This window comes from Prorops nasuta, unplaced genomic scaffold (genome assembly GCF_024137725.1).
Source record: "Prorops nasuta isolate Cenicafe-Biocafe unplaced genomic scaffold, Cenicafe_Pnas_1.2 PNAS00014, whole genome shotgun sequence".
In the NCBI taxonomy this organism is placed as follows: domain Eukaryota; kingdom Metazoa; phylum Arthropoda; class Insecta; order Hymenoptera; family Bethylidae; genus Prorops; species Prorops nasuta.
Window position 1 is genome coordinate 2,725,023 of NW_027116811.1, and position 21,471 is coordinate 2,746,493.

General features: G+C 35.6%; 4 protein-coding genes and 1 long non-coding RNA gene across 9 annotated transcripts; 1 reads left to right on the top strand and 4 right to left on the bottom strand.

Moving 5' to 3' along the window:
* Positions 1-4,114: 4,114 nt before the first annotated feature.
* LOC136778336 (putative leucine-rich repeat-containing protein DDB_G0290503) lies at positions 4,115-10,266 on the bottom strand. The gene is made up of 11 exons (XM_066735086.1): positions 9,709-10,266; positions 8,808-8,986; positions 8,436-8,729; positions 6,865-7,905; positions 6,592-6,792; positions 6,327-6,521; positions 5,524-6,252; positions 5,384-5,452; positions 5,211-5,308; positions 4,984-5,137; positions 4,115-4,598 (listed from the first exon to the last, which is right to left on the bottom strand). The coding sequence occupies exons 1-11, from the start codon at positions 9,752-9,754 to the stop codon at positions 4,413-4,415; spliced, it is 3,192 nt and encodes a 1,063-aa protein (XP_066591183.1). The 5' UTR covers positions 9,755-10,266; the 3' UTR covers positions 4,115-4,412.
* A 1,045-nt stretch (positions 10,267-11,311) lies between these two features.
* LOC136778405 (uncharacterized) lies at positions 11,312-13,491 on the bottom strand. 2 transcript variants are annotated; one of them, XR_010823415.1, is made up of 5 exons: positions 13,147-13,491; positions 12,888-13,059; positions 12,701-12,731; positions 12,411-12,623; positions 11,312-12,321 (listed from the first exon to the last, which is right to left on the bottom strand). It is a non-coding gene; the product is annotated as an uncharacterized lncRNA (long non-coding RNA). The 2 variants fall into 2 exon arrangements; XR_010823414.1 differs by having other exon boundaries at positions 12,888-13,468.
* Positions 13,492-13,843: 352 nt separating this feature from the next.
* Ostgamma (oligosaccharide transferase gamma subunit) lies at positions 13,844-16,107 on the top strand. The gene is made up of 8 exons (XM_066735219.1): positions 13,844-14,181; positions 14,335-14,513; positions 14,578-14,695; positions 14,759-14,899; positions 14,979-15,119; positions 15,180-15,330; positions 15,405-15,570; positions 15,754-16,107. Exons 1-8 carry the CDS (start codon positions 14,077-14,079, stop codon positions 15,767-15,769), a joined length of 1,017 nt encoding a protein of 338 aa, XP_066591316.1. The 5' UTR covers positions 13,844-14,076; the 3' UTR covers positions 15,770-16,107.
* On the bottom strand, positions 15,982-17,726 carry LOC136778404 (polyprenol reductase). Its single transcript, XM_066735220.1, has 3 exons — positions 16,619-17,726; positions 16,244-16,539; positions 15,982-16,177 (listed from the first exon to the last, which is right to left on the bottom strand). The coding sequence occupies exons 1-3, from the start codon at positions 16,704-16,706 to the stop codon at positions 16,085-16,087; spliced, it is 477 nt and encodes a 158-aa protein (XP_066591317.1). The 5' UTR covers positions 16,707-17,726; the 3' UTR covers positions 15,982-16,084.
* Positions 17,727-18,125: 399 nt separating this feature from the next.
* Positions 18,126-20,834, bottom strand: LOC136778402 (TNF receptor-associated factor 6-B-like). Of its 4 annotated transcripts, XM_066735217.1 has the most exons (7): positions 20,586-20,834; positions 20,121-20,295; positions 19,920-20,050; positions 19,540-19,849; positions 19,310-19,464; positions 18,867-19,228; positions 18,126-18,268 (listed from the first exon to the last, which is right to left on the bottom strand). In XM_066735217.1, exons 2-7 carry the CDS (start codon positions 20,181-20,183, stop codon positions 18,261-18,263), a joined length of 1,029 nt encoding a protein of 342 aa, XP_066591314.1. In that variant the 5' UTR covers positions 20,184-20,295; positions 20,586-20,834; the 3' UTR covers positions 18,126-18,260. The 4 variants fall into 4 exon arrangements, with proteins under 4 accessions (XP_066591314.1, XP_066591313.1, XP_066591312.1 ...); XM_066735216.1 differs by lacking the exon at positions 18,126-18,268 and having other exon boundaries at positions 18,552-19,228; positions 20,121-20,211; XM_066735215.1 differs by lacking the exon at positions 18,126-18,268 and having other exon boundaries at positions 18,552-19,228; positions 20,121-20,223.
* Between the last annotated feature and the right edge of the window lie 637 nt (positions 20,835-21,471).

Sequence of the window (21,471 nt, forward strand, 5' to 3'; positions counted from 1 at the left end):
TCCACCACTATGCTCTACCACCAACAGCTATAGGTAGATATATATATATATATATATATGTGTGTATAGGTGAAAACTTGGAGATTCCATTTCTCCGCATTGTCTCTGCAGCAACGGGTTTGCAGCAGGAAGCTTCGGGGGACAGGAGAGCCCAGCTCGAGGCCGCGAGAATCTTGCAGCAGCTTTGCGCGTGGATCGTTGACCCCATAATTGTTCACACGTAGGAGCTGGGGAGCTGATATGGTAGCTCCGTCAGCTCCCACGGGGAGAGCGATCCACTATGAAGGAATATGAGAAATTTAGATGAGAACTCCTATGGACTGCTCGACTGCATTCTAGGAAGTGGACACGCGCGACCCTACAACCTCATCTTGTCCTGCAGAGACCGATATAACCATGACCAGTCTCAATGTTGATTCTTCCATCCGGTTCTTCGCCCTTGCGCTGCAGCCTCGTCTACCTAGAGCCGCACGGTGCAGCCCCCCCCCTCCTTCCTATTTTCTATCGCTCCTTATTTCAAGGTAGCTATTCATATTCCCCCCTCATCCGTGCATACAGGTTGCGAGCTCCTTAGTATTTAATGTGATTCGTGAAAGGATTGTTGGGGAACCCTTTTACCCCCAGCAAAGCATGAGAGATAAGGTTGAGCCAGGCTTTTGGCAAAGCTCCAAAAACACGCAGGACAGCCCCTTTCCCCCCCCCCCCCCCCCCTTGACCATAAGTTTTTCTTCGCACACCACAGTCGTCTCTTCCAGGATATAGTCTGCGCAACACCACCGATACTTCTGATATACTTCTTAATGATCGTCGACGTGTGCGAGTGGCCAATCTCGCCTGCTAATGAAACGGATCTTCCTCCAACGAGCCATTCGTAATTGCCCCCCCCCCCCCGATTCTCGTCTCACCATCCTGCGAAATTAACCAGGACTTTCGTGCAAATAAATCTCGCTCGACCAACGCGTTTGCCAGTTTAGCTTACAGTTTTCCACCAACAGGCACACCAGCTGCATCCTCGATCTTCCTTATTGTCTTTAAATTTCAACCAAAGTCACGTGACGAGATACACACACGAGTCATGTAGACCAGTCTTTCTTTTTTGCCCTCGACCATTAGGGGCATTTCGTTTGTGCGAGGCTCGATCGATTATGTTGACCGAGGTGGAGAGTGGAAGTGGTACAGTATATTATAATGACAGAGGACCCTCTGCAGTGGACTAATAGCGATATCGGAACAAGATTACACGTCGAGCAAGAGGGACTGGTCACAGATGCAGGATCTCTCCAACGAGAAGCAGACTGTCTATCGAACCAATTAGACCTATTAGACCTTCGGCTATAGCTGGATCGCTGAAAGCTCGTACAATTAGAAAATGACCAGTGTTTAGAAGCCCTCTCCCCTCCCTCCCACTATAATCGCTCCTACGATCGCAAACTTTTCCCACTCGCGCGAGCATTTCCATTATTATACCCGCGCCGTTTCTTCCCATTAATTAATTTGCCTCTTCCCCCACATTTTTGCCTTAGCTCCCTTATTCCAATTTAATTATTCGATCCCGTTCTGTCGACGACGATAGGACGTTTCTTCGCGCGAGCAACTCGTACCAAAAATAGAGAAAAGGGAGCGGAGTTGTGCAAACAGAAAAGCACAGCGCGATCTCCCCAAGCAAATATCGGCTCGAATAAATGGAATTAAACGCTTGCGCTATCCTTTCAACCGAATAATTGATTTTCACTTTTCGCTCGGCCATTTTTCCTACGCGAATCACGCTGGATCGAGATGCTCCGCGAAGACGGACGAAACGCTGCAAGAGTCTCGCGGTGAGCGTACAGTTTATTTCGGATGAATCAAGCTGCGGAGCGTCGAGTGGAGGGGGGAGTTTTTAAGGAGGAAGTCTTCGTGGCTGTGCAACGTCCGAAATATGTGTCGATGACGTAAGCCGTGCGCACGAGGGCTAGGAACGGAGACGAGGAGGAGCGAGTTGCGAGATATGGAATATGTAAACCCTCCTTCCGCTCTCGTGCCTCTCGTACATACCGTGCAACCGGCATAAAGCCTCGTTCACACTCGTGCTCTCGACACGGCACAAACCAGTATAAATAAAACACGGCTCTGCTTCCTCGAAGGACGCTCGAGAATCAACAGAGACGCGACGTTCATCCTCCTCGATACCTCGATCGTTCGTATACCAAACTTTTACATAACGAGCGTTCAAAAAAATTCGTCGCGATTTCGCAACGGAATTCTTTGCGCGAATATATAAGAAAAATGAAAAGAATAAATTCTTATGCAACACACCACGAGAGAGTTTCAAGATTCCCTTCTCTCGATCCGCTCAACGAGATCAGTGCTACGCGTCGAACGATCTCGTATCTATAGCGAGGGAGCAATAGACTCTTCGTTAATTTCGAGGTTGGAAATGAGATTTTCTCGGCTCGCCGTACAAGGCGCGGCAATTCGGTATATGTACATATATATATATACAGACATTGGTGTTCACTCGTACACAGAGTGCACCTCGAGATATTTAATTGCAGCCTGCGAGCAATTCGATCGCGGACAAACAATGAGAAGAGCCGCGTTGCACAATCGAGATCGGAAGTGACCAGGAAGTAAGAGGAGGGGGGGAGGGGGGATATATAGAATATACGTGGCGTACGTAGCAACGCGTATACATATGATACGAGCAGAGCAATATCAAGGCAGCTCAGCACTGTCATAATCGCGACTATCGCGAGGCCACGCGCGTTAAGAAGGATGTGCGAGTTAACTTAGCTGGTTGCATTAGCGGAGATGAACTCATTCCGCCTATACTGCAGACTATACTCCTCTCCGCGCGTCTATCTCGCTCCCTCGTGCGCTCTTCTAGGCCTCTCTTACTCCTCCTTCCATATACTCTCTTCCGTCTCTCTTGCCTCCACGGCCCTACACCATCACTCCCCCTCGACCAACATATAGCTTGATCCCTGTACGTACGCGCTTTCTTCGTCTGCTCCATCGTCACTCTCGCTTTTCTCCTCCGCACGGTCGAACGGAGCGCGCGCGCGTTTCCATTCCGTGTCCTCTATTCGCCATGCCGCCCACTGGAATAGTTCTCTCCTACTTCATCCGTGGCTCACTTATGACGAACCTTGAAAATCATATCTACAACGTAAACGCGCTGGCTCGGATAAAATCTCGAGCATCTCAAGCGGACAGCGTTCGTCCTGAAGCAGAATATGTGTACAGCGAGGAGTCCATTGCATGGGTTTCTCCCGCTGAATCTTTTGTGACCTCCCAAGTCCTTAATTAACGTGTTTTTTTTTGCTCAGAGGCGACCCTTCGATCAGCAAGGTGCCAAGGAGAGCGCGATGGTAAGAGAGAGAGAGACGCATTGACATTATTGATCGGGAGATCAGGGAGAAGGCGAAGCAAGAAACGGTTGGATTTCATTTGTCGCAATTTAGGTGTACCGAGCGAGAAGGAAAGATCTCGCATCGAGAATTGAGCAAGCGTAAAATTTGTTCTGTTCGGTCTAATCGAGGCAGAACGAGACGAAATTGCAGGATGCTCACCGGTAAATCAGGGGGTTTTCGTCTTGCCTTCTCGTCAAAGTGACCACTGGGGGTAATTATCGTGGCTCCGAAAGGGTCTCACGGTCAAACCCTTTCTGGTCCAGTGCAAAGAGGTGCGAGCGATTCGATCGGTCCATAAAGCTCGCCCTGCGTCAACCGGTCATTTTTCTGCAGCGATCTTTCCACTCGCCCTTCCAGCCCTTCTCCGACTCGCGTCTCTATCGGTCCAGGGGTGCTTCCTTCAACGACCCACGTAATGGATAGAACCCTTCTTCCACCCTGCCTCTTCGACGCAATGCACCGAATGGGGTCAACTGTGAAAGCTACCGAGACTTGCCAGAAATCGTCAAAGCGAGCAGATCGATCGACATTTTTTAGAAGCTGCACAATCGGCTCGATCCTGGATTGCATCGAGAAATTAATTCAGACGCCCCTCCTACCATTCGACATCTTCAATTACACGAGAAACTCTCTCCCAAACATTCCTTCTCTCTCTCTCTCTCTCTCTCTCTCGATCTTTCTTTCTTTCACGAACGACCAGCTTAGGCACATTTTATTCTGATTCTCTTTATTCAACAAAAAGGTAAGGACCATTTAATTGCAATTATCAAATAATGCACAATTTCGTAGTATCGATGTGAAAATAATTTATACATAGAAGCAGTCATCGATGACTCTTCGTAAAACTCAATAAATATATAATATATATATAATAATGACTTACAAAAATAACTTGTAATTCTACAAATGGGTGAAAAGGACGAAAAAACGGTGGTGGGAATAACATAGGTAAGAGGGTTAAATCATGTGGAAAATATGAGAGTACAAGGAAATTAAGTAAACGGTATAAAATTTTAAAGTCTAATCATTTCGATCTCGCAGCGGCGTCAAGGGCTTATGTGGCGATGATACTGGAGTCGTGTGATTGCTTTTTGGAATTCCTAACACATTTTCCTTGCCCTTACCGTGACACCGTTTTTCCTCAGTCTTTAGTTTTTCTATCATTTTTTGTTGTTGATCAGCTAATTTCATCTTTGCGTGTAGCTCCTAAAAAAGTCAGTCAAATTAAACAAGACCATTTCACTATGGTACAGATAAATAGAAATAAATAGACAAGACCAATTCCACGGTCAAATAATAATTACTTTATTTTAATTATATAAACTTTCGAGCATAAACAATAGACAACCGTTTTCAAAGATAAAACGTTATAAATAGCAATTTTTTTAAAAATATACAAATGAATAGTAAAGTATATTAAACTATATGTGTATAGTTTCAAGAGTCATGAATAAATATAAAATTTATGGTTTGGACAGAATTTTATAAAACCAAATAATTTTTTTCGGAGCAATTATAGAACAGTGAAAAAGTTCATAAAAAAGCCAATCAATGTAACAATAAAGGCAAAAAGGATGAACAAGAGACGCACCTGTTCCAAGCGATTAATTTTTTCTTTTAGCTGTTCGACGTGTTTAATTCTCTGCTTGTGATTCTGATGGCCAATTACTTCGGCGTATTTTTCACTTATGTCATGATATTCCTTTTTAATTGATTCGTTTAATTTATTCAATCTATTCACCTCGCTAAAGAATGATAAAATATGTTAAATCAACTCTGATCATAAATGTTTGTACGAATCATAGACTTGTCACTTACATCTCTATTAATTCTCGAGAATCTCTTTCTTTTTGTAGCTCATCTTTTAGACATTTGTCAATAGATTTCCATTTAAGTTTATCCTGAGTAGCCAAATCCTACAATTTTTTTTTTTCATTAACTTCCTAATATATTTTCCTAAACATTATAATTAATAAATAAACAAGAATTACCTTAATACGACAATCACGTTCTTCAATAATTCCTAATTTGTTAGTTAACTCAGCAATCTTTTGATTAGCCTAAATGTAAAGCGTAATGATAAAGACAATTCGGCAGAAAGTAATTCATTGATTACTCGTATCTTTCTTACCTCATTGAGTGCAGCTTCATGCTCCATGGATTGTGTTTCGAGCAAATTCTTGGTATGAATAATAGCCTTATCTTTATCGTTTATTTCTCCCTGCAACTTGTTATTCAGCATTTCCAATTTTGCTATTTGCGTTGCTTGAGAATCATTCTGCTCTTCCAAAGTCAGTAGGATAATTTGAGCTTCGCTAATGCGCCTACCCATTTCATCCAATTGCGTCTTAATCTCAGCATTTTCTATACTCTTTTTAACATTTTCATCTTTGAGTATTTGAATCTCTTGCGTAGAAGTTTCTTTCAAATTCTCTATTTTAGCATCAAACATCGCTTTCAAAGAATCTATTTCGTTAATGCTTCCAGCCTTCAGCTCATCAATGAGCTCTTTTTTAGCGTCCAGCTGTTGCAGCAGGGAGTATACTTGCTCTTGAACCATTTGTGTATTATTCCGCATGGTATTAATCACTTCTCTGTGCTCGTGAATACAGTCCTCGTTGCGCTTTAATTCGTCCTGAAGTCTCTCCACTTCCGAGTGACTCTGTGCCAAACGCCTTGTTAGAGCAGCCAACGATGCTTGATTGTCGCTCATTATCATCTCAAATCTTTTTCTTCTCGAGACCATTTCAGCAGCTTCCGATCGCACCTGATCCTTCAATGCCCTCAATTCTTCCTTTTTCCCTGCTAATGCTGCCTCTGCTTTATCCAGTTCTATTTGCAAACTTTGACCGAAGCTTTCCTACAAAATATAATTTTCTCATTAAAGCCTCGTCGATAGAAACATCTTGTCAAAAGTTACCACGATTCTCTCACCTGTGTTTCTACCGTTTTTCTTAATTCTTCTACTGTTAAAGTCAGCATTTTGATCTCTTCGTCTTTCTTCGCAAGTTGTTCGTTTAATAAATTTCGCTCCGATTCCACCCCTTCTAAACAGCTTTTGTAACTCTCGACGGTCATACGCATCTCGTCTTCAGCCGCACTGCGAGTTTCTCGAACCATAGCACTCATCTGCACCAAATTATCTTTGAATATAATTTCCTCCAGTTTACTTGAAAATCCTCGACTGTCCAATACTCACCTTTGCTTCGCTCTCTTTAATCACTTTCTTCACTCTCTCCTCGCTTTCAGATCGACAAGCCGCCAGTGTTTCACGCGTAACAGCTTCAGCATTTTGAACGAGTTTAGTAGCATGCTCCTTCATCTTCCTATTTTCTTTCTTGATTTGTTTATAGCAAGCCTCCCTTACCTCCGCTACTTCCTTCTCCTTTCTCTCATTTATCTATAAATAGAACAAAATTTATTCAACATTGCAAAACGATTGTAAGAGAAGTATTATAGTATAATTACTTACATTATCTATTTCTCGTAAATAGTTTTCTTTTGTTTCATTTAACAATTGTCTTAACGCTTGCTTCTCTTCTTCGTGACGGCTTTGCATAGCTTGAATATTCTCCGTATGCTTGTCAATTAAACGACTCTGTTTCACATTTGAAGACTCCAGTTCTTTTTCAGCCGTCTTTAAGTGCTCCCTCGCTTCTTTATAAAGCTCTTCGAGATTTTGCAACTTCTCTGAAAGAAAGAGATTTCTATCGTCGCTGTTTTTAATCCTGGCCTCCATTTTCACCCTAGCATTTTCCTCGTACTTATTTCTGTCTAATAGCTCATCTCTCTCTTGACCAAACTCATCTTTAATTTTATTGATTTCTTCCGCATGCTTACACTCGAGATCTTCTATTTTCCTACTGTTTTCATTTGCTAGTCTTTCATTTTCTGCTTTAAGCTCGTCCAGCTCACACTGAAGAGCTGACAATAAAGCTTGAAGCTCCAATATGGCAGTTTGTTTACTCTCCAATTTTCCAATGATATCAGATTGCTCAATTTCTAAATTACTTATATATACAGACAATTGGCATTTTTCACTTTCCATTGATTTCAAAAAAGAGGTATGATTTTGCTCCATGGTCTCTATGGAAGCCTTTAATTCGTCATTTTGGAGCTTAAGTATCTGCATTTCATTCTGGACATTTCTCAGCTCTATTTCTTTCGTGATCATAAGCTCTTTCAAGCAGCTTATGTCCTTCTCTTTAGACTTGTGCAGTTCCTCGATTTCTTTAGTAAGAATATTCTGTTTTTCCTCTGCCTCGAACTGAAGCTTCTTCAATTTTTCTACAAGCCCACCAGTTTCCTTCTCTCTAACTAATTCATTTTCCAGGCGCTCTACTTTTTCCAATAATGTATGTAATCGGCCATTTAATTCTTCTTCTCTAGTTTTCCTCAAATGAATTTCTTGCTCCTTTTCATTAGATAATTCCAGCAACTGGGCGCGTAATAATTCAGTCTCAATATAGTGTCTCCCATTGTGCTCGTTTAATATTTCTTGTTGCAGCTTTGCCTAAAAAAAAATAAAAATTTTCGTATTACTCTTTCATTTCATTTGATTAAAAGGTAATTTTTCATTCTAAGCGTGTTTTTTTTTATGTGTCCACGACAGTTTTAACTTTTTGCGCCGGAGAGACGTGCCACGCGCGTCTCGATGCTTTTGTCGAACACTGCGCCCATAAATGTCAACAAAATTCATAGCGAAGGTGTAGAGTTTGTGCTTAATACGAAAAATGATTAGAATTTATAGGTCGAAAATAAAAAAGTTTAGAAGATATAAATCATATATTTTCCAGTTTTTTTAAGGCCGGAGCTACACGGCGTGCCACTCCACGCGCCTGGCTTGCGGTAAACAGTGAGCGAAAGTGGAACACGTTCCGACTGTCAGACGCGTCGTGTTCCTCTCTCACTAACCGTCACGCGCGTCGCGTGCCACTCTACGCGCACATTGGATCGTTCAGACACAAGTAGCTATGAATTTCTTACCAGCGCAAGTATTTAATTTCCTACGAAATTAATTCGCTAAATTTTAAGTTTAATTACCATTGCCTCCAAGTCCGTCTTGTGCTGTTCCTCGATTGCTGCTTGCTTCATTAATAAGTCCTCAACCTGACCATTCAAAGTCTTGATGTCTTTCTTCAAATCTTCGATATGTTTTTCATACTCCTTAATCGTTTGAGTCTTATTCTCACACTCCACTTTGAGATCAGCAACTTCGTGCTTCATTTCATATTTTACCTTCAATTCTTTAACCACCCCTGTAGTCTTTGATTTGACCTTGGAAGCAGAGATCGGGGTTGTCGGATTTTTGATCAAGCCCTTGCGAAGTGGTTGAGGCTGAATGAGAAAAGTAATATTGTAATATATTGGAAAGGAATAAATAAAAAAGATGAAAAAGACTATAAATTTATGTACCACTTTGAAACTGGTAGCTGGAGACACCCCAGTACCTTTGCTGGAAACGGACAAGTTGCATTCTGTACTACTGCTGGTCACACTCTTGCTATCTTGAAATCTTTCCGTCTTTTCAATTACCAGGCCTTTAACTTTCGTGTCAAATTTAGGGTCGTATGCTCCTGGTGGTGGGACTTCACCTTTAATGAAAAAAAGAAAATACTAATCAAGCTTTACATCATTTGTTAATCGAAAAATTGAAAGTAACAAAGTTATTTTCGAGACAATGGCAGTTTTAAAGTTCTCAAGAATGCGCGCGCGGGAAAGTTAACGATGCGCAACGTGTTGGGGGTTCCGTAGGAAGAAAAAAATGAGAGAGAGAGAGAGAGAGAGAGAGAGAGAAGAAAACAAGAAAGGGAGGGTAAGCTGAAAGAATTCTCTATTGCGCGGTCTCCGAATGGGGGAGGGGTTGGCAGCTGTTTCGAGTAGAGCAAAGGACACACATATCCTTATTCCTTACGTTCTTTGCAGTGCACGGACACCACGTTATGCCGAGTTTACCAGGTATAGTCAACGAAATCCAAGGATGGCTACCCCAATTGTTTAATCCTTAGTTCAATACCTTCCTTCCCATTGTTGTAAATTTATAAATCATACTTGTATATAAACATTGCACATTTAAATCCACGGTATCAGTATTATAATTGTATATTTAGAAACTCAAATTTTTAAAGATACATGCATGGGGCATTAATTTTTGGCGTAGTACAAAGCATTTATAAAACCAGTCCATAATGAGTATCGACATATAATTGCGATAAGAATAAAAATTACAAGCAGTGTTCTTGCATGTTTTGAAGAGTTAAATTAAAGAAGACAACTGATTGAAACTGAAAGATTGTTTATATGATTAAAAACTTACTGCTAAGTTCGTTAAATCGTTGAATCCTAGCCTTGGAAAAAGACATTTTTCACTTTTCTACAGTTTTACAGTAGCTTCGTCGTTATTGAGATAGATGGAAAATGAGAAAACGCGCGAAACAAATGTGTAGGAAGAGCAGTCACTGCACGTCGAGACTCTTAAGCATGTTCTCTCCTCGGTATTCTATCACCGTATGGGACGGAGAATTGCATTACACGGCACCGGGCACACGCACGCATCCCAGACCCCTGCCTCAACGAACATTCACGCGCTTCCCTACCGGTTCTTCTCTTTTCAAACTGACGGTTACACAATTTCGCTCCATGCCCGACAACCAATCCAACGTCTTCTTTTACGCAACTGACCAATGACCGTTGTTCATACCTGATTCTATATATCATCAAAGTTCCCACTTGTGAAGAGCTTACTAATTATTGCTTAAAAGTACATAACGGAGGTGTACAATTTTGCAAAAGAACCAGTAACAATATGCAAAGGTCCAATATCAAAGCTATACATAAATTCAGAAACGGCTGATTATTTTTCTGTAAAATACCATGCGAGAACGACTGTTTAAATATAGTGTAAACTAACAATTTTATAATACATTTTCTCTTTCATTATCTTTTTGCAATCTATAAATGAATAGAAATTTTTTAAACAACTGAAATTACTGTAATTATGCTGTATTTATTTTACTTATTTGTATGGAAGAGTAATACGAAATAAATTATATAATCAAAAGAATAATTTGCTTGATATTTCATATAGAATCTCTGAAAATTTTAAAGAATTATCAACAGATTTTTGTTACTGAAATGGATATTTTATTCAGTTTTCTTTTATTATTAGAATATTTGCAAATGAACATTGTTTAGTGAGGAATCAATGGACTTGTGCATTGGTATCATGTGTCTTACAAACATACCCTAAACCTTAACAGCCCAAAGATGTAATTTTAGCGCACAAAAATAATTAACTTGTGGGTGTATAACAGGTTTAAACATTCAGAAAGTTAACAGGTCTCAATGAATAATTTACGTTTTACTGCATGCTTAAATAATTTTATTTGCTAAGACCCTTATTTTGGCTTTTAAATATATTTCGATTACTGTAGTGAGAAGTCGATTTTAAATCATCTTCATGGTTTGAATTTATAAACCAAACTAAGCTTGTGTGAATTTCAGCTCAGCAAATAATTAAAACGAAAACTTCGCTGAGCATTATATTGAAGGTAAAAGTGATACAATTGATCTTAACTAAGACCGTACTAAGCTTAAATTCCGTTTAAAGATTCGGGCCTATATAAATAATCAAATTTTATTCAACATTAAAATTTTCCATACGTATGTGCTTTAAAATACGGTTAGGGAGCCAAACTTCAATTAAGGATTTATAATGTACTGCATATATGTTATAAATTATGTATCCATAAGGGTAGGTTTCACCAAGCCAGACATAAGTTTAGCCTACTTGGGGTCGAATTGACCCTAAGGCCTAAGTAAAAAGTGAAAATATTATTAATGTCTTGTCATACAAATAAAATACACGTCGATGCAACCACTGAATACTATTCAATGTAACTCACATACGGACACTCGTGTACAAGCTTAGAAATAGAATGTTTAATTTTCAAATTTACATTGCTATAGAATATTTAATAAGGCTGATATATATAACGACAGTTTTTGACGTCTTAGAGATGTTAGTCTACAATGGCACACGAAATGAATGACGAGTCCAACTCATCATTGCATGTCAAGGGCTTAACGCACCTTACATATACATATTATTATCAATATTATTCTTACATCTAGTGTACTATATACATTATGTTCATTTTTTACCTATAACCATAACTTATTATGAAAATGTACTTAAAAAAATTAACAATTTATTCTGTGAAAATAAGGCAAGCCAAGTTTATTTTATAAAACTGATAAATGTATACAAATCAAAAGAATTTAATACTTGCAACCAAAAACATCATTAAAAATTTAATTCTTTAAGAATTTGCCAAAGACATTTATCATGAAAAGCAATCATTTCAAAAGATACCAGCATAATTATGCAGGTGACACATATTATAGTATTAGAATCAAATATTTTGCACATTTTACAAGAAAATAAATAGATTCATTGTTATTGATAATTTAAGGGATAAATATTGAATTAATACCTTCAAAAAAAAAAAAAAAACTTGGAAAACCACAACAGCACTAAACACCAGTAATAAAATTTTATCAAATTCCCAAACAAACTGTACGATGGCTTCTCATCTGTCTAAAATACTTTCTGAGACAAATTTGTAATGTCCAATATTTACGTACATGTATAATTATTCATGGCATGAATTTGTATTTCACAGTAATATAAGGCTATTAACCCTTATTGTGTTAACTATATGATTCCAAATAATTTATCTCACTGATGGTCCCATATCTTTTTCTGAAGTTGCTACATATGTTCTAAATAAATTCTAATATTTTACAATACAATCATAGGTTTAATCAGGTGTTTGAATCTAGGAAAACAGCACCAAAAAGTAAACCATCATTGATTGCATGCCGTAGCTGATAATTTATTTCTGCTGTCCAGTCATATTCAATAAATCTATATAGGTCAGAAATATGATAATAATAAGTTTTCAGCAATAAAAGTGACTTATTTTTTCTTAATACATTAGTATTATAAATACATACCTATTGAATAATAGTTGCTTGAGGAAATCCACATAATAATAACAGCAATATTTTGCAATCTTCCAAAGTACCCTCACTATGATCAGTCATCATTATTTATAAATGGTCTTGATGATCTTGTGGAATGCGTTGGTACGTTTACACAAGAATTATTATTCATCACTTTGCTCTACCCGTAGAAATTGTAATTTTATTTCTTCCCCAACAGCGAAACTACAAAAAGTAATACACAATTAGTAAAAGTAAATTAAAGTCATTCAAGTATCATTATCAGATAAATTAATATTTACCATTTGAAAAACATGTGCAGTATGCAAAACTCTGAAATTAATAAGTAATTATTAATTCATTATTCAGAATAGAAAGTTTGCTAAAAACTTTCATCAGTGTATCTAAGATAAATAATGAATATTATACGGGATTTTATTATAAGAAATAATTTATAATGCAACTATAGTACAATATGCAAATAAATACTTAAGACATGTCATATCCAGTCATGTATCACACTCCATCGCCATCCGCTAGCAGTATAAAAATGATAGTGTCCAGAGTCCCGAGTAGTCCCGAGTAGTCCCGACTGTCCCGAGTGCCGAAGTGCCGACACCAGCGGAGCCGACCGTTTGTTCCTTTTCGCTGCACTATCGAACTAATGCAATTAGTTGAAATAAGACAAACATGTTTTCTCCACTCTAACTTATTGCACTAGTGCAGCAAACGGCGAAAAAGAACAGACCTCGTCTATCTTGTTTCGGCACTTTTAGGGTGAGGTTCACCAAGCCCGGTTTGGGGGCTTGGGTTGGGGCTAGCGCTAGCCCGGCTAGCCTTTAATGGGATCCCTCACGCCTACTTTACCGACAGTTCAAGTCAATAAACAATTACTTTAATAAAAGTCAAATGCAAAGCAAATTGAAAAAACGGGCTTCTTTATGACAAGGTGCCAATTCTAACGAGTCAATCGAGCTTAAAAAACACTCAAATCGGATGAAGAATAACGCTTACCACTCTCTCTCGTTCTTGAAGTGGAAATAACCAAGTGACCCCTCCTCAAGAACACAGGACAATGATACAACAGTTATTTTTCATCCGATTTGAGTTTTTTTAAACTCGATTAACTCGCTAGAACTGGCACCTTGTCATAAAGACGCCCGCTTTTTCAATTTGTTTCGCATTTGACTTTTATTAAACTAATTGTTTATTGACTTGAACTATCGGTAAAGTAGGCGTGAGGGATCCCGTTAAAGACTTAGGCCCGGTCTTACAGGTCTCAATTAAATTAATTATGCTGTAATAAATGTCACGCGGAATATATGTAGAGTATTTTGTATGATATATTTTATGTTAAATATTATATAGCATAATTAATTTAATTGAGACCTGTAAGACCGGGCCTTAACTTTATTTATTCTATAGGATGGTAAAAGGCAAGCAGTTAGCAGATACTATACTGGTCCACGAATCAACTTCCCGCACTGTACATGTATATACGTGTAATCGGTGTAATATAGGTCCCAATAGGTGTAATATAACTGGTCAACGTGTACTGCAAATCGTGGAATATTGCAGACTGCACGACGATACTGCACCGACTGCACACAGCAAAGGTTGACTTGACAGGTTTCTGCGGTGAAATTGGTGTGACTAAAATCTGTTTTACAGTTTTTATATGTACTGTAAGTTTTTGAAAATGTGGGAGAAAGTATTTATTGTACTTTTAGGAATAATATTGCTCTATATGAATAATGTTTCTTGCCAATATAGGAATAAAAATGTGAGTTTGATTATACTAACCTTACTTTTATAATAACCTTACAGCAATTTACATATCTATTTTTTAATTTAGTTTAACACATATGCACTCAAAAATACTTTTCTGTCTATTGTCAAACAATGTGTTGATTGTTTTATAACAAATTTCTTTTAGAGTCAAACTTCTTCATTGGCAGATCGTGTTCAACAACTAACAGAAATGGCTATGAAAAAACCTGTTCTTAAATTTAACGGTGCTAAGTTCAAAGAATATATTAGGACAACACCTCGAAATTATTCTGTTATTGTTATGTTTACTGCAATGGCACCAATGAGACAATGCCAAATTTGCGGGTACTGTAATTTACATTAGATTTATTAATTTAGTACAGTTATTTAAATAAAACTAAATTTACAGGCATGCAAATGATGAATTCACTATTGTAGCAAATTCATTTCGCTATTCACAGTCTTATACCAACAAGCTTTTCTTTGCATCTGTAGATTTTGATGAAGGATCAGATGTGTTTCAAATGGTGGGTATGATTTAATTCCTTAATGAATTAAAGAGCTTATTTCTGCATTTTATTACTTTCCAGATGAAATTAACCACAGCACCCATATACATGCATTTTCCACCTAAAGGTAAGCCAAAGCCTGCTGATACTATGGATATTCCAAGAGTTGGCTTTGCTGCTGAAGCTATTTCAAAATGGATTTCTGAGAGAACAGATATTCAGGTATTTTATTTTTAAAAAAATTAATAATGTATTATATGAAGAAAGATATGTTATTATTAGTATATTGCTCATTTCATAGATTAGAGTATTTAGGCCACCTAATTATTCTGGTACAGTTGCTGTAGTAATGCTTTTGGTTCTAATTGGTGGTTTCTTATATCTTAGAAGAAATAATTTGGACTTCATGTATAATAAAACCATGTGGGGATTTGCAGCTTTGGTAAGTTTTATGAAATGAGAATTTGGAAACCATGAAAAATTATTCCATTTTATATTGCAGTTTTTCACTCTTACTATGATCTCTGGTCAAATGTGGAATCATATCAGAGGACCACCATTTATTCATAAATCACCCAATGGAAATGTAGCTTACATTCATGGTTCTTCCCAAGGGCAATTTATTTTAGAAACTTATATCGTTATGGTCTTACGTATCCTTTTGGGAGTATTCGTCTAATATTAACAATACCTACTTGATAGGAAATTCCTTAATTTATATAAAAAGATGGGGCCGTTGTATTAGGAATGATAGCGATGACAGAAGCTGCTGCACGTAAAGGTGACGTGAAAAAAAGACGGATATTTGCAGTAGTCGGGCTGGCCCTAGTTGCAATATTTTTCAGCTTACTTTTATCTATATTTAGGAATAAAGCACAAGGCTATCCTTACAGGTAAAATGATTTGTGTTTGTTTTTATTTTTACTTATTTATTTTCACTCAATATCATTTAGCATATTGATATTACTTCAATAGAAAAACAACAAATTTGAAGCAATATCATTATGCTATATTAAATAAGTAGGAAAGGGCGCTATTACATTTTTCTCAGGGAGAAATAATTCTATCTGTTTCAGTCTATTATTCAAATAAACTTCACATTTTCTGAGAAATGAATTTTGGTAAAAAGTCCAACTCTGCTAAAAAATATGAAATGTGGAACCAATATATGAAGGTGCCTGTGTATTTAAATTTAGAGATCAAATGGTTTACTAAAAGTAACAATAATATAAATAATTATGATCTAACAATTATTTTAATGTTTTGCTCTGCATTAATATAATTGTCAAGTCAAAACTATGATCTTAAGAAAGCCACTTGGTAACTGCATTTCAAAATTTATTTTACATTAATGGAATTATCTGTTAGCAAAAACTGTACAGCGACACATTTATAAGAAATATTATATTAATAAATAAAAGGGATCAGAATTTTTCGTTCTTTTGGATAGTTACTAAAAGTGTTTGTATACCATTCTTGATTCATCCAACAACATGTGATCTAAAAATTTACATTTTTGTTATGTAGTAATAGTTTTGGCTAATATAATTACTTTTTATTATTTACCTGATTTGCAATCACCCAAATTGTGATGAAATGAAAGCTATTTGCTTGCCAAAGAATCAGGGACAGGATCATGTATACTAATATTTCCAGAAATTGCAGAGGCGAAGATATGTAATTGTATAATTGGCCAGTAGGAATTGCGTAACCACTGTTCATGAAACGACCCGTTTTGTCTTTTCGTAAATTACGAAGAATAAGATTTGCTTTGTGTTGTTCTATCCCTACCCAGAAAAAGATCGCAGCCAATAAATAGTGATATATTGTGAGATTTCTCCAATTTAAAGGCATGTGAGAGCCTACATAGAATTAAACAATAGTTTTTAAAATGTTATTAATTATTTTCTTCCTTGTAAAATATTATATTTTTAAAAGTACCTTTAGTGAAACTATGAGTTTCTCCTATTACGGCTATTAGAATTCCGAAATAATGTAAAATTCCAAAAATGTAATGAAGCAAATTCATTTTTTTATCACTAAAAATATTTACGCAGTGTGATTCATATAATCTCTTCCAGCAATGAAAATTAATAAGAAATACTGCTAATAATGCACACTCAGGGGAAACTGAAATAAAACAAAAATAAGATATTATTTTTTAATTAAATATATATCTAAAACAGTTTTCATAGTCGTGCTCGTTCTTGCTATTTTGGAAATGATGCATTTTGGAACAAAAAAAAACATGCATTGTTTTATTTTTTCAAAACTATATTATGATGATATTTATTTGATCTTGAAATGTCATAGAAAGGTAAAATCGATTCTTTTAAAACGCAAACTCCTATTTTTCATTGCACATTCTTTTAGCTTTTCTCAAGAGCTTTCTAAAGCTTTTTTAAATTTATTATTTCATGTAGTTATTTATGAGATATTTCGATTTCAAATTGTAAGTAGAGCTGAGCGGGGTTAAGCGCTTATATACGTAACGGGCACGTAAATTATTAAATCCTCCAACCTTATTGAATTAAACATCGAAATATTTGGCGAACGACCGGATGGAATGATAAAATAAAATCTATTTTGGAAAAATCATGAGATAATCTACAAAATTATAAAAAAAATGATATTGAAAAAATTGTTTTGAGCTTCATGTGACCTTTCAAGGTCAAATAGATACCATTAAAATACTGTTTAGGGAAGGTAAAAAAAACGAGTTCTTAATTTCTCTCCTTTAAAATATATAATTTTCGAAATAATGGAAGTGAACGAGACTATGAACACCTAGTATTTATAAGCACATAACTGTGCCCATAATTGTGAAAATGGTCTAAATCACAATTTCTTGTTTCGAAATACTCAATGAATTGCATTCAAATAATTTAAAAAATTTTTTTATATTTTATAACATTTTAATTTAGAATTTTATTAGTCTTGGTTAATCAAAGTTTACTATGAACATGAAATTTGGTGTGAATTTCATATGAAAATGCTGTCCTTAAAATATAAATTGATTTAGACCACTTTAATAATTATCGGTATAATTAGTACATACTTAATGCTTTTCTTGATTTGCCCAAAGATGAATCTAGTATAAGTAGAACAAACTTGGGTACATCTCCATTACACTTAGTTACGTATATTATTAAACCTAGCGTGTAAAGGGCCAGCGGTGAAGACACAATATAAAAATGTTTGTACCAGCTGAAAATTCATTTTTGATTAATGAAAATTGTTTTTATTTTTTGAGCTTATTTTTTTCCATATTTACCTTTTAGAAACCTTGAAAAGGTTGGAAAATTTATCATCTACATTTATTTCACACTTTCCGTAGTAAAAAATGTCAAGCACTATAGATGGTAACAAGGATTTAGTGAAATGCATTAAAAGCCCTACTGTACTAACTATAATAGAGACAGTGGTGAAGGCCAAAACTAACAAATTTATTTCGCACATCGCTAATAGTAAATGTAGGTAACAGCACCGTAAGCAGTCAGTAGAGAACTGAGATATTCCAGAATACGTCGTTTAGAAAGTTCCTTTCTTAATGTACGTGTCGCTGTACTACTTTTTCCGATATTCAGGTTACTGCAACAAGTACAAAGTACAAAAAACCAGATAAGAATTAAAAGATTAATTTATATGTAAATACAAAACTAAGAACCAAAATTAAAAAACTACCTCTGCGGTCGGACCGATAAGTCAATTTTAGAATTGCAAAAATGATTCCTTAAGTAACAAATTTAAAATTTCACTCCTAAATACTATATTTCGAGCACCAAAACAGCAGAGGCAGCTACATATCGAGCATGGTTTAAGATAGGCTATATTAAATATGTAAATTTTCAATCGATCGTAAAAAATAAACAAATTTAAAATAAAAAATCTTTATTTCATTCTGATATTTTATAAATGAAAATACAGTATACAAGTTCGTGAGAGATTGATTATATTGTTGATATCTTGAATTTATCAGAAACTTTCACTTCAATTCTAAATATTAAACTTTCATTTTGTAAAAAGTCATTTAAGTCACTTAATTTTACGAATTCCGTATAACCGAAGCTGCGTTTATTTAGCTCGTTAGTAGGTTTCTTAAAAGCTTCCAGATCTGGTTGAGATGATGTAATCTCTCGGATATCCTTATCAGCATTATTTGGATGAATTAATACAAAGTACATCATACCGTTAAAGGGCCAATCAAGAGCATCATCGTTTTCCGATTTCATTATATGCAGCAAAAGTGACAGGAAGTCAGAATTTTTAGACGATATATTAATTCTGGCGCACAGTTTATATCCATTTGTACTGGTATAAAATCCAGGACTATAAAACATTTTTAAAGGATCGTTAATCATCGTAACAAGTTTTTCTTCAAACAATTTCAATCTCCATATATAAATTCCATTGCAATTATGCAATAACATTTCTTCATGATTGAATGGTATTAATGTTTGCAATGTAGTTAGCTGATTTTTCTGATTTGATACTATTATTGAAAGTTCACGATTCTCTTGTTCTAGTACAACTATTCTCTCGTATAAATTTCTAAAAAAAAAGTAACAAAAATACAGTTACCCATGATTTAGCCTAATTGACAATGAGTATAATAATTATAAAAAGATTTACTGAAGCAGCTGTTGGCACTCCTCAGAAGGTAAATTATTTTGAGATATACCTTTAGAAGTATCTTTTGGAGGAGGATTCCATAATTTGGATTCTATGGCTACTGGATTAATTTCACTTTGATGTAAAGGTAACTTTGTTAGAACGTTGTACATCATCTATTTAGAAAATAATTAACAGATGGAAAAATCAGTTTTAGTAAATACATTTTCAAAATTCCAGTTTAAGCTTACAGTCAAATGTTTATTAATGCAGGTATCCAAATGACATAGAGAAAGTTCCTCTGTACTAAAAACTTCAAAGCATCCTAGTTTTTGAAAGGGACATAAAATGTTCTGTTTTTCACAAGGATTTTCTTTATAGGTACATTCTTTAACATGATTTTCCATGTCAACGAGAAATAGTTTAGCTGTACAACCAGATTTATTATAAGGACAATTTGTTCTTTGTTGTGACATCTCTCTAGTAGTACACCTATCTCTAAAAAGATCCCGTTCTTCGTCCAAAGTCTGATCATCAACTGGACAACGGGGTCCTTCTTTCCTGTAAATAAGATATATAGGTATTTCTCTAAAATGTGTGAAAATTATTTGAGCATTTGAAAATAACTTACTCCATCCAAGTGAATATACACTTGTAACAAAATTTATGTCCACACTTTGTCAAAACTGGATCTTGTAACCAAGTTAGACATATAGGGCACTCATAACGAGACTCTAAATCGCTCTTTACATTTTCATCATGCTGCATAGAAAAAAAACTTGCATAAGCATTTATTAAAGAAAAAAAAAGGAACTCGAAGTATCTCACTTACAATTCTACTTTCTTCAGCTGCAGTATTAACTTCTTTTGAATGACTTGCAGAATTTTTTTCCATTATAATATTCGATCAAACATTCATTTTTCTTAAGTAATTTCTTTAATTGTTATTTTTTAATAAGATCATAAATAATTGCTCACATAAATATGCCTTTCAATTAATTACTTACCTGCAAATTATTTATAGATTACTACTTATATACAGTATTTTAGTCACTAATTTATTTAACAAATTTCTTTTGAGAATTAGTGTCTAAACATTTAAAAAGTATTTTGGCAAAGATTTGTAAGACTATTATTGACAGTGTCTATCCATAATTATTTTTAAATAATGGAGTAGTGTTGTCAAAAAAAGGATAACTTTTTTTAACAATTTCTTTTATATAATGAAACGGCTGTACTTCTTTGATGAAAGCATGATATTGAAATATAAAATTTAATAAAGAAAATAAATAAATACCTATAATCGTTAAACCTAACCAACCAACATATCCATAATCATTTTTCTTCACTCAGTATCACTTAACATTAGCTGTGTTTTATTTACCAAAAGTTGCTACACTTTTTACACTTTGTGCACTTTTTAAGGTGTCAACTTATACAATGGACAAAGACAGAAATACGGAAAGTGTTAAAAGTGTAGCTAAATAAAACACAGCTATTATCTAGCTTCTAGCAGGCGCCAGGCAGAGAAAGCACCATAACTAGTCGTAACTCTCGTAAGACTCACACTAGGAGTGCCATCTACTCGTGGGGGGGTACTCATGGCCATCTATCGGTTAATCAAATCGCAAAGAATCTGCAATATTTAATCGTAATCAGAGATGGCAGCACTCTGTTCTTCATGGGGTCGGTACGCAGATCGCAGTTACCGACAGTCGGACAGAGCTCAATGTGCTTTCCAATTAGCTTAAAAATCGACACAATTGGACACAAATGTACAGTTGGTGTAGCATGCAATGTGTGATTTGTGTACGATTGTGTCGATTTGTTAGCTAATTGGAAAGCACCCAATGTGTAATATGTATATATATATATATATATATATATATATCATTTATTATAATTCATATTTGAAGAAAGAAAAAATATTATATCGCAGTTTATAGACTTAACGTTATTATACTTATAAATATGAAATTCTTGGTCATTGCATAATTTTGAAACAAGACATTGGAGCATTGGGCGGTATGTAAATGCTATGAACCGGAAGTCGTATAGATAATTGCTTTTATAATGCACTGATCGTAGTTGTTTAAGCTTAAATATAATACTAGGGTTATAGTAGATAATATTCATCAATGGAAAACAAAGGGTCGATCTATTTATAAACTAATCATTAAGAT

Excerpts from the sequence above, each read along its gene's own strand:
- LOC136778336 (XM_066735086.1), bottom strand. The coding sequence starts at position 9,754 with ATGTCTTTTTCCAAGGCTAGGATTCAACGATTTAACGAACTTAGCA. Across the intron at positions 6,253-6,326 it reads GAAAAACGGTAGAAACACAG|GAAAGCTTCGGTCAAAGTTT; the intron begins GTGAGAGAATCG and ends TATATTTTGTAG. Across the intron at positions 5,309-5,383 it reads AACGTGATTGTCGTATTAAG|GATTTGGCTACTCAGGATAA; the intron begins GTAATTCTTGTT and ends AAAAAATTGTAG.
- Ostgamma (XM_066735219.1), top strand. The coding sequence starts at position 14,077 with ATGTACTGTAAGTTTTTGAAAATGTGGGAGAAAGTATTTATTGTACTT. Across the intron at positions 14,900-14,978 it reads CTGAGAGAACAGATATTCAG|ATTAGAGTATTTAGGCCACC; the intron begins GTATTTTATTTT and ends CTCATTTCATAG. Across the intron at positions 15,331-15,404 it reads TTATATCGTTATGGTCTTAC|ATGGGGCCGTTGTATTAGGA; the intron begins GTATCCTTTTGG and ends TTATATAAAAAG.
- LOC136778404 (XM_066735220.1), bottom strand. The coding sequence starts at position 16,706 with ATGAATTTGCTTCATTACATTTTTGGAATTTTACATTATTTCGGAATT. Across the intron at positions 16,540-16,618 it reads AACTCATAGTTTCACTAAAG|GCTCTCACATGCCTTTAAAT; the intron begins GTACTTTTAAAA and ends AATTCTATGTAG. Across the intron at positions 16,178-16,243 it reads TTTGGGTGATTGCAAATCAG|ATCACATGTTGTTGGATGAA; the intron begins GTAAATAATAAA and ends GTAAATTTTTAG.
- LOC136778402 (XM_066735216.1), bottom strand. The coding sequence starts at position 20,183 with ATGGAAAAAAATTCTGCAAGTCATTCAAAAGAAGTTAATACTGCAGCT. Across the intron at positions 20,051-20,120 it reads CAGCTGAAGAAAGTAGAATT|CATGATGAAAATGTAAAGAG; the intron begins GTAAGTGAGATA and ends TTTTCTATGCAG. Across the intron at positions 19,850-19,919 it reads TGTATATTCACTTGGATGGA|GAAAGAAGGACCCCGTTGTC; the intron begins GTAAGTTATTTT and ends TCTTATTTACAG.